General features: G+C 34.9%; 2 protein-coding genes across 5 annotated transcripts in view; both read right to left on the bottom strand.

The window, feature by feature from the left end:
- LOC107623747 (G2/mitotic-specific cyclin S13-7) lies at positions 353-3,052 on the bottom strand. The gene is made up of 8 exons (XM_016326107.2): positions 2,846-3,052; positions 2,390-2,528; positions 2,208-2,268; positions 1,860-2,114; positions 1,646-1,771; positions 1,136-1,543; positions 848-1,026; positions 353-760 (listed from the first exon to the last, which is right to left on the bottom strand). The coding sequence occupies exons 1-8, from the start codon at positions 2,880-2,882 to the stop codon at positions 592-594; spliced, it is 1,374 nt and encodes a 457-aa protein (XP_016181593.1). The 5' UTR covers positions 2,883-3,052; the 3' UTR covers positions 353-591.
- Positions 6,607-11,571, bottom strand: part of LOC107623329 (stomatal closure-related actin-binding protein 2) — a 5,716-nt gene continuing 751 nt past the window's right edge. For 2 of the 4 annotated variants that reach the window (XM_016325540.2, XM_016325543.2), the window contains exons 2-13: positions 10,470-10,770; positions 10,073-10,201; positions 9,706-9,798; positions 9,379-9,519; positions 9,094-9,162; positions 8,317-8,400; positions 8,021-8,201; positions 7,695-7,808; positions 7,540-7,598; positions 7,267-7,401; positions 6,987-7,136; positions 6,607-6,883 (exon numbers count right to left, since the gene is read on the bottom strand). In XM_016325540.2, coding sequence (XP_016181026.1) covers positions 6,851-6,883; positions 6,987-7,136; positions 7,267-7,401; positions 7,540-7,598; positions 7,695-7,808; positions 8,021-8,201; positions 8,317-8,400; positions 9,094-9,162; positions 9,379-9,519; positions 9,706-9,798; positions 10,073-10,201; positions 10,470-10,754 — 1,473 coding nt within the window. In that variant the 5' untranslated portion in view covers positions 10,755-10,770 and the 3' untranslated portion in view covers positions 6,607-6,850. Of the gene's footprint in view, positions 6,884-6,986; positions 7,137-7,266; positions 7,402-7,539; positions 7,599-7,694; positions 7,809-8,020; positions 8,202-8,316; positions 8,401-9,093; positions 9,163-9,378; positions 9,520-9,705; positions 9,799-10,072; positions 10,202-10,469; positions 10,788-11,571 lie in introns of all 4 variants that reach the window. The other 2 variants (XM_016325541.2, XM_016325542.2) reach the window with 1 other exon arrangement.

Genomic DNA, 11,571 nt, shown 5'->3' on the forward strand with positions numbered 1-11,571 from the left:
TAACATTTAACATTAATAAAAACTAGAAATTACCTAGTAATTAGTAAACCAGTTATACTTTTTGGGAGTGGGTTGCTTTTTGCCTTGGGTTTGGGGCTTCGTTACTTTCCTTTTCTCATTTGGGCCTCGGCCCTCTTAAACAAAAAAAGAAAATTAATTAACATTAATAAAAACTAGAAATTACCTAGTAATTAGTAAACCAGTTATACTTTTTGGGAGTGGGTTGCTTTTTGCCTTGGGTTTGGGGCTTCGTTACTTTCCTTTTCTCATTTGGGCCTCGGCCCTCTTTCAGCCAAAACAAAAAAAGATGAGAGAGAACCGAGAAATGAAGGAAGGAGAGAATGAGAGAACTAGAGAAATTTGCAACTCAATTACTCATATACTAATCAACTATTGTTTTCTTGAATCCAAACTCATATGGCTTCTAAAACAAAATATTCAAAAAGAAGAAAAAAAAAAATATAACAGATGGTTATTGCCCAAGTAACAACAATAACAAATGGTTATTGCCAAATTCCCCCCTAACACATCAAAGAAACTCTACTACTCTTCTCTTCTTTTTCTACTGCTTCATTCAATATTTTGTTATGGTCAATGTGTAGAGCCAGAAGAGACAGAAGAAGCTTCCGGGAGAAGATATTTAGCTGGTGAAAGCACAGCTACAGCACCTTTCTGTGGATCTGAGTATTTTCTGTACAAAACCTTCAACTTCCCATTCCCAACATTCGAGTGAAAACTCACTAGTAGCTTAGCACAATCCCTGTGTAACAACAACAAACAACACACAGTTAATTAAAGTAACAACAATCATAAACTCCTAAAGACAAATAATATTTTATGTACTTACATAAGTTGTTCTTGTGTGTAACCGGTGTGTAGCTTAAGTGTGTCACTCCAAAGAGGTGTCTTGTTAAGTGTGCATCTAGCTGCAAAAACTGCTGAGGCTGCAACCATTGATGGACAGTACATTAAGGTTGCATAATGCATCATTCCCAACTCAGATAGAAAGTGTGACATGTTCTCTAGCTGTGGTAAATTTAAAAGAAGAATATTATTAGACATTATTATTATTACTATGAAAAAAAGAAGGAAAAAATGAATTAGGTGGAAGGCATATTGTTTCACACACACACACCTGTTCATCTGGAACTGAAGCCTTGATGAAACGAACAAGGAAAACAAATGGAGTAGGCACAGTCAAAGTCCATTCCAGCTTGTCCAATATGACTTTCTCCATGACAAGAATCTGTTCATTTGTGTAAGCTCTATCTGAGAGGCACACAAAGTCATTCACCTCCGGGGGCCAGATTTCTTCATACTTGGATGCCATGAGCATGGCACTGATCCCAACCAATTGGAGTTCCGTTCTTGGCACAGTCTTCACTGCTAAGAATCTATCAATGATGTTGATGGTCAGATAAAGTGTCTCAGGAGAGAGGTCAAACTTGGTGTGCACATCTGTGAGCCAATCAACCAATATGGCTCTCATCTTTTCATTGATCTCTGGCTGTGAGTCCATGTAATCATGTGGACGGCTCTCATTCTTCATTATTCATCATCAATCACCAAACATGCATTATTAAACAATATTAGAATCCTATAAATCCTACAATATAAAAATCAAGTAATCCAATCATGTTGGTACCTCAACTAGCTTATAGAACTTGTAGATGTCTTCAATGTATTCAACAGCAGCAAGCTCATCATTAACATCAGCTGCATCAATGTCAACAATCTGCTCCTTTGGTTTCTTAGTAAGATCACATGCTGCCTGTAATAATAATAAACAGAACTGTTAAATAAACAAAAACATGATTCAGAAATCCAGAATTCGTTTTGTTTTATTTCCCACAATATACCTTGCTTCTGGCTGTGAGGACTGAAGTGAGAGTGTGTGGTTTCTTCTTGGAGTTGACATCTGCTTCCTTTTTATTCTTGTTCACAGGCTTGTCCTTTGGTGTCTCCTTTTCAGAGCTTATATCAATGACTTCCACCACTGCAGGCTTTGGTTTTATAGTCACATTCTTGGTAGCAGCAGGCTTTGGTGCACCCCTCTTTGTAGCAACTGCAACTCCGTGAGGAGCAGGTCCACCCACATTAGCACATACCTGTTTCTGCATAACACAAAAAACATTAAATCAATCATTCTATCAACCATTGAAAACTAAACAACATTCAAGACATAGTGTGTAAAAGAGTGCTTTTACCTTGTTGTTTTCAGCAGCTGCTTCTTTTTGCGCATTGGCAAGAAGTTGTGCACAGAAACTCCTAAAAGAATCACAAAAAAAAAATCACAAATAAGCATAGAAAACAAAAAAAGATAATCATGCTTTATAATTAAGAGAACAAAAACAAGTCTCTTTTTTTTTTAAATTCTCTGTGCACCAACCTTGTAATGGGGCGATTGGGCTTGACCTCTACACCTTTAACAGTGACCAAATTTCCGATCTCTCCGAGGGCTTTACGGTTTCCGGCACCATTCTTCTTCTGCTCCTGTTGCTGCTTCCCTCCTCTTACGATTGCATCACCTACCAAATTGCAAAATCATCCACCTTATCAACCAAAGTTTCAATCTAACCAAAGGAGTAAAACGGAAAAAGAAAAAAAAAGGTCCTTTTATTTGTGCATCCTTTAAAAAATAAATAACATTTGCAGATCCCAAAAATTTCGGATTCAATCAAAGCAGAACAAGATTTGAAAAACCGAAGGAACTTAAAGAAAGAAACACGCGGAGGAACAATCGACGAATAGAATCTTCCACACATAACAGTGAAAGAAGAGAAGATCATAGATAAAAGGTACGTGATTATAAAGAAGGAATGAAAGATCACACAGATACGCATACCTCTTGCTTGTTGAGGAACGATGGGTCTTGAAGCCATTTGGTATACACTTCTCTTTTGTCTTGGAACTGAAAATGAATGTTTCTGAGAAGAATCAAAATCGAAGAAGAGAACGCATACACCGTTGTTCCTACTTTCTGTGTTTTGCTTAGAAAACCAGTGCGCTCTCTCTCTCTCTCTCTCTCTGAAAAATGGATGAGACGAGTAAGGCAGTGAAAAAAACCCTTCTCTTATGAAGCTGCACGAAGCGCCGATTCCCGCTACAACGGTCGATTTTTTTTCGTGGCTCTTTACCGTTGGATCTCTTAAGATTGATCGGACGGTAGGAGCGTTGCTTTGGAGAATTGTAGCCGTTGGGTTTTCAAAAACAAAGGCATGGATATACGCTAAAATAATACTAGTAGCAGTATTAGGGAAAAAAAGTATATACTTTTTCAATGAAAATTAAGAAGGATATACATAAATAATAAATCCATATTTTTTTATTTATCTTTAAAAAAAATACATGTGACTCCAAAAGGGGAAATGATTTTTGCACCGGTGTATCTCCTGAATTAAAGGTTTTATTAAAAAAATTAATTTTGATAACTATTTCTTTTGCTTGCCTTATTACACTGGAGTCTGGAGATACGCTGTCTCACTTGTGACTTGCCTAATATATATCAGAAGAAAATAATACACATACACATACACATAGAAAAAATAAAAAATAAAAAAAAACTATGTTTATATATATAAATCAGCCATCAAAATTAGTTACTAATATAAATTATATATTAAGATATAAAATATACAAAAAAATGAGTTAAATAATATATTTTTATAAACAAATACATAATGATATTTAATTTTAGTTACAAATAGTATTTTTGAATAAAAAATTATTATCCTTCTCTTCTTCTTTTGTTAATTACTTTTCTACCTATTTTCATTTTTTTATCCTCCTTCTTCCATCTAATATCACAACTTCACTCCTCTTTGTTGTTGCTGGTTTCCACCCTAAATTATAAATCTTAAATTCTAAATTTTTAGCCAATCAAAAGAATAAAGGTTAAAAAAGTAAATTCACAGTTAAAAAAATTATTTACTTAAGTTTTAAATGTTCTTGATATTTTTAGTTTCGAATGTTTCTATCTCACATTCATTTCTTTTCAATTTTTCACTAATTTTTAAATTATTTTGCTAAACTAATATTGATTCCTATAGTTTTTCTTTTTATTTAGACATTATAACGTGATTTAAATTCGTTATCATTTGGTCTCACAATTAGAGTATTTTTGGAAACCATAAAAAAATAAAATAAAAATGGCCTTTACCTAAAAAATATAATTAAAAAATTTGCTATGTCATTTCAATTGCTTAACTTAAATTATTGGTCATATTGGCTTGCAGAGGATCCCATGCTTTATTCTTCAAAGCTCTCATTTCGATAGGGTCAAAATGTAAACGATGCCAATGTGCTTTTGATTTCTGGTATTTTGTTCCACACAATGCTTGATGTGGTGTCTCATCACTCATGAAATTTTATATATCGATCTTTGGACAAGATTCGTTATAGTTATCAATCCCATATTCTGATAGTTTCAATTCCACGTCCATTATTTGAACAGGATTAAAAAAAATAATAATAATAATAATAATAAATGACCATTTGTATTCATGAAAGATACCAGCGTTGACAAATGTATTCATATAAGAATAAAACGACAATTGTATCCACAGAAGATAGCTTCCGTATGCTAAGAATACCCTAACAGATAAATTGTGTAACCAACATCTGGGTACTCTTGGCACACGAAAGCCATCTTCCGTGGTTATAATTAATAAAATTGTGAAAGAGTAGGAAAAGTAAAGAAAAGAACTTTTATTGATTGTTGATTGATTGAATTGTACTGAAGTGACTAAATATATATAGAGCATTGTCCTATAAAAGATAAAAGCAAATAAAGATAAGATAAGAAGATAAGAACAACTAAAGATAAGATAAAGATAATAAAGACTAAAATTATAATTAAATTTATGTATTCTGTTGGGCTGAATTTGTGGGCTGTGAGACTTCTTTGTTGTTGTCATGGGCTAAGGTAGAAGAATGGTTTAATATGCCCCTGCAAGCTGGAGGATGAAAGATATCGAGAACTCCAAGCTTATTGAGATTAAGATGGAAGGGTTGAGGAGACAAAGGCTTTGTGAAGATGTCAGCTAATTGCCCAGAAGAAGGAATGGGGAGAAGTTTCATCACTCCAGCTTGAGCTTTTTGTCGAACCAAGTGACAATCGACCTCTAAATGTTTGGTCCATTCATGAAAAACTGGATTAGCAGTAATATGAAGAGCACTTTGATTATCACAATATAAAACTGGTGGGCGGATAGGAGAGATACGTAAAAATTGTAACAGATTTATTATCCATTGAAGTTCACAAGTTGTGTTGGCAAGTACACGATATTCTGCTTCAGTGGATGAGCGGGCAACGGTGGTTTGTTTCTTAGTCTTCCAAGAGACTAAAGAGTTGCCTAAGAAGAAACAATAGCCTGTTAAAGATCGCCGAGTGTCAGGACATCCGGCCCAATCAGAGTCACTGAAGCCGAGAAGCTGAATTTCTGATTCTCTTGAAAAAAAAATTCCTTTGCCGGGGCTAGTTTTTAGATATCGTAACACATGCTTGGCAGCTTGAAGATGAGATTCAGTAGGAGTTGCCATAAATTGACTTAATTGTTGAGTGGCATACATGATGTCTGGTCGAGTAGTGGTAAGGTAGATAAGACGCCCAACCAAACGGCGATACACAGAAGGGTCAGATAGCAAGGGACTTTTGTCTTGATATAATCTTGTGGAACTATCCATTGGAACAGAGGCAGGTTTAGCACCTAATAAACCAGAATCCTCCAAAAGATCAAGACAATATTTTCTCTGAGATAAGCAAATTCCCTTTGCTGATTGGGCTACTTCAATACCCAAAAAATATTTTAAAGGGCCCAAATCTTTAATTCGGAAGTGCTGGTGCAAAATAGACTTAATAGAAGCAAGTTCAGAAATAGAATCGCCAGTGAGAACGATGTCGTCAACATAGACTAGAAGTATACAAATTTGAGCACCAGTAAATTTAACAAATAGACTATAATCAGATAAAGTCTGCTGATATCCATGGGATAGCAAAAGATGAGAAAGTTTGTCATACCACATACGACTAGATTGTCGTAGACCATATAATGACTTTAGTAACTTGCAGCATTGATTTGGGCGAGGAGATGTGAACCCAGGTGGCAAAGTCATGTAAACATCTTCAGAAAGATCCCCATGTAAGAAAGCATTATTGACATCTAACTGATGTATGGGCCAATGCTTCATAGAGGCCAATGCCAAAACTAATCTAATGGTGGCAGGCTTGAGAGAAGGAGAGAAGGTTTCCAAGAAATCAACACCTTCAGTCTGGGTGAATCCTTTGGCCACAAGGCGAGCCTTATATCGATCAATTGAACCATCAGGCTTGCGTTTGATGCGATAGACCCATTTTCCAATAATTGTTGTTTTATTCTTATATGGGTACACGAAAGCCATTTTCCATGGTTATAATTGTCGTTTTATTCTTATATGAGTATATTTGTCAGTATCTGTATCTTTTATGGGTACAAATGGTAATTTATTCATAATAATAAAAAAATAAACTGGTAAAAACAAATTTATGAGCAAACTCATGAAGAAACGTTAGCACATACATGATTGAGGTGCGCTGAACATTACAACTGAACTAGAAGGAATAAGCAATTAGCCACAATGAACAAATGAACTAATAGAAAGAGTTGAGTTTGTTACAACATGATTAGGCAAACAAAAAAAACATGCCTAAAACAATGCAACCCCAATTAGTGGAAAAAGGAAAAAAGAAAACCCCATTACAAAGCTGAAATCATATCTTTCACCAACAAAACAAAGCACACATGTATACTCACACCAAGAATATGATAATACTCACTTTGCTGAAAACTCATCAAGTCAGTTAAATTTACTCCTACACTAGATCATCTGGACCAGCAAGCACAACCTGTTAAAAGAAATTTCATTCAATTTGTATGCAAGTCCACAAAAGATGACAATAATGCAAACATATGAATCAATAGATAACCAGTAAGAGAAAAGATGCATACATTGCAATCAAGAGCATGTTTCCTAGCAACCATAATGGCTGCATTTCTGTCTCTCTCCGACTCGAAGGTTAATACGAATGAGAGCCCCTTTCTCGCTTGCCAAAAAAGTGTCTTTGCTGCATTACTGGCATCACCTCTAACTCCACATAGCTTTAGGTAAATAATATGTTAGTTTAACATATAAACCACATGAGCTTAGAAGATGATGAATCTAAAACTATAGAGTAAAAAGATGGAACAATATGTGATACAAGAAAAATGGCCAATGCTAGAATAGTACCAGCATTGATGGAGAGTAAATCTCTCTAGCTTTTGTAATCCAACCTCTACATAGCTTTATCCGCATTCTCCCCACACCGAATGAATGAGTAGAATGTGATGAATGATCTTTTCCGTTCATCTGAGAAATAACTACCTGGATAATACAAAGAAAGATGTTATGTTGATAAAGACAAGTTTGAGCAGAAAACAGTTTACAGTTTATAGCTTTAGTAATCTTTTCTGCTAGGAAGAGTTAAAATTACTGAATGTGAAAAGAGCAAAGATAACATACATTAAAATCGATATTAGATTTTCGTAGAAGTGTATCCACATGGCTTCCAAGTCCTGAAACTGGTACATACAACATATGTCGATGTTACCCTTTCTTTTCCAGATTTAGATGTATCCTGAAACCAAGAACGAAAGATAAGGCAATAACAAACCAACCTGTTTGAATGGGATTAGTTGATAGTGTGAGTTTCTTGCCATTTGAGACAACATCAACTTGTAAGATTCTCCCAACATCAGAGGGGTCTGGAGCATATATTGATCTGTTTGCACCTGAAAATAAAGAGGAAGATACGAAATTCAAATAAGATAGATATACAATATTAAACATGAATGTTACAAATATAAATAGTAATTCACCACCATAATGGGAGTTTGGCACTACTTTCATGAAAGCATCATTGCATATTTTACTTCATCTGTACAAATATTACAACCTCTGAATCTTGAGACATGCTTGAAAATCAATTAAGGATGTGAGATACCTGAAATAACCTCCCTCCAGCTACCTTCGGATGACAAGCGATACCATTGAAATGAACATTTTGAAATTTGTGGTACTTCATCTGAGCAAGGCTGAACTCGCAAGTATGAGCCCAAAACTTCAGAACCACCTAACTTATATAACTGATATTTGTTCTCTTCACTCATCTTGGTCATTGTTAGCTGGAGTGGAAGAAATTAAGTTATTGCAAGAAAGGGAAGTGAGACTTAAGTTAATGGTTTGAAAGGGCTTAGGGAAACAGTTAATTAAGCAAGTAAAAAATATATATTTACGAACCTCCTTCTGAAGCTTAATTGAAAATATAGATTTTTCTCGAATTTGATCCCTTAGAGCACGGAGTTCATATTCCATGGCCATCACCTGAAATCATCACAAAGTTAGTGTAAAAAGTGAGTTTCATTCTCTCCACTTCAAACAATATTCAAATAGTGATACACTGTAGTTTATTGGAGTTTAAAACCATAGCATAAGATTGTAAGAAGATTCATAGCCTATTAGTCTTAAATTTGATGTCTGATACAATTAGTTGCACTGTATCCAAAATGACTTGTAGATTTGGAAATTATGATAGACATAAGATACACGTCTGACACCATAGTAATATATCACTACACACAAGATATGACTTTAAAATGTAATAAATAATCAGATATGTTTTAGTCTATTTTACACAAAGCAAACAAAACTTCAGCATTTAAAAACATTTCTATGCATTTCAAGACATGTTGGCAACTTTGCGTGATATCAAATGTTTCAAAAATCAATTATAAAATTTTCCATTATGTACAGTTGGGAGCAAGAAAGGAGGGGGGAGGGAAAAAAATAGGTGGTAGCCGAACAGGACATATGTATGCGAATTAATAGTTGCCAAACAGGACATATGTATGCGAATTAATACCCAGGTCAATGATATAATGCAGAGAGAAAATTATTTGTCAAGATATATAATTAATTGTTATTGCCATAGAATGGAGTATAATGAAATTAAGCAAAATAAAATATATAATAAAAAACTATCCACCCAAGCAGTTGAGGAAGCAAAAGCAAATTAACCTTGAATGGCTGATGCAACAACTTGATTCTTCTAGCCTCTTGAACTTCTTCTACTAGTCCATCCACATCCTGGGAGTGAAGAAGAAAAGATAGTGTATATTTTCCATGCTCAAATATCAACGAGGAAACAATATTAACATGTATAATTGAATCTAAGATCTTCTAAGGATAATAATACTTAGGCAGAAGTGTCCATTACAAAGAATATTAACATGTATAATTAATAATTGTATGCTCAAATAGCATCTTTTTCTCTCCTAATGGGGGAAATAAAGAATGTCTAACCTTTGGTTTAGAAGCTTGGGAAACTTTTTCTTGTTCCTCAAGGGCCTCCCCAATTCTCAGTACCACTGCCCTAGCACTCTCAATTTCAGCGCAAGCAAAAGACTTCTCTTGATTAACCAACTTTTTAGCATCTTCAGAAGCCTGTAGAACAAAGATGGATTCAGATTTTGAAAAAGAGTCAACATATTTTAATGGAAGAACCAGAAAGTTTTCACTTTCAAAATCCTTCAGGAAGAAAGAGTTCCAGTAAATCATAACCATAAGCTTGAATGGAGATTCTATAGATCTATAACCGTATAAGAGAAGTGGTTAGATGCCAAAGCCAACCTGTTTGAGAAAGTTTGCAAGCTTCTTCACTTCAAACTTTTCTTGAATCAATTCTCCTTCATTTTGAGTTAATTTAACAGCCAAAGCTTCCACCTGTAGATTGTTAAGTAGGAGTACTAAGTATTAGTAGCATTCATTGATCAAGAAGAAATAAAGGGTTTTCTCATACACGCTGAAATAGTTCCAAAGAATATGTTACAAAAATGGGAGGGAAGAATGGAGGTATGGTCCACAATAATAACCCAAAAATTTTTAAGAATCTGGAAGGCTCAAGTTCATGGATCCATCAGCAGATGATGAAATGTCATGTCAATGTTTGAAGATTGCACACCTAAACCATAGAATAGTATGTTATAAAAAAACGAACCATTGCGATAGCTTTCTCCACATCCTCTTTATTTATTCCTGCAAAACAGCCTCTTAAAGATTCTAATGCATCTCTTAGCTTCTTCAAAAGAACATGTCCTTCCAGAGATGCCACCTCTCTTAGCTTTGCCTAAATTCCATGAAAAAGCCATGATCAAGTTGACAAAATATGGACAAAAGTGCATAAGATGAATGAACTATTCAAATTTGAATTGAAGTTGGTAGCTATGTTCATATCAACAAATGCAATCCTCAAGTCCTAAAACTGGTGCATTCCTTTTTTGTCTGGTTATCTGTATTTGATCAAATAGATGCATGTTGGGAATAAAAGTTTTTTTATATTAAGGAAAGTAAATGAGATATATAGTATAGGCCACAAGCAAGTGAAAAAGATGAACCTCATTAGACAACTTAGCAGCTGCAGCCAAGTTCTTGTCAAATTTACTCGCAAGGTCACGAACTGAGATGCGCTTGTGTTGGTCATACAAATTGGAAGCTTCTTCATCAATGACATCTTTCAAGGAAGGTCCCTGGTTACCCTGAACTGGTTCTTCCACAACTTGATTATCAGCTCCCAGTTTATACTTTGGAAAACCGTTAGAAATAAAGCTCACGTCTGCAGAAACCGGTGGTACTGCTTCCATTGGCATCTTGATTTCAACTTCAGGACTAATCTTGGTCATGGTGAAAATGCCTGATCTGGTAAGAGAATAGTTCTGAAATAGTATGAGAACTTCAGTTCAGAGTATCTCTGTAATTAGTCAAAAGCAAAACTAAGTTCAAGTAAGACTCCGTTTCTTCCTATGACCTTATGCATAGTTATTCAATTAAAGATGCATCAAACACATTCGACCTGGCGCCAAGTGTACTTAACAACAACTTGGAAAAACACTTCAAATTCACCTCCACGCAACTAGCTTCGATCGAACCACAATCAAAGCCTAAGCAACAGGAGTTCATCAACTTTTGTTGGCGATTCGGCCATCAAGTAGGATTACCATTGTAAATGCAACCATCCAAGATCTTTATATTATCAATCTTCAAGCAATAGCAGTAGCAGTAGCAGAAGGTGGATAATAAAATCTTGAAGTCTTTTTATCAACCAAAGATTAGAGTTGGAATCTTGTTAGAAGAAAATAATGTGATGGTGGGTAGGAGTAGTAGTAATATTGAAAAACACTCAAAGGGAAAGTTGGAACAACACAGACCAATTGCAATGTGGTTGATTTCTAAATTCATTTCTTTCCTACTTTTAGGGATCACAAGCTTAGTCACCATTTTCAACTAACATACACAGTACCAAACCACATTATCAAATCAATTGTGAAGTTAATTCAGCTATTTGCAATAAATGAAAAAAAAAATGTAAATCAGATGAAGTAACTGAGGGAATGGTTTCTCCTGCCAAACAAACACACAAACGAACTCATGAAACCACAAAGATCTACACACAAAAAGAGGAGAAAATATTTTGCAGACAACGACAGATGCTCACAGCTA

This window comes from Arachis ipaensis, chromosome B10, assembly GCF_000816755.2.
Source record: "Arachis ipaensis cultivar K30076 chromosome B10, Araip1.1, whole genome shotgun sequence".
Classification (NCBI taxonomy): Eukaryota; Viridiplantae; Streptophyta; class Magnoliopsida; order Fabales; family Fabaceae; genus Arachis; species Arachis ipaensis.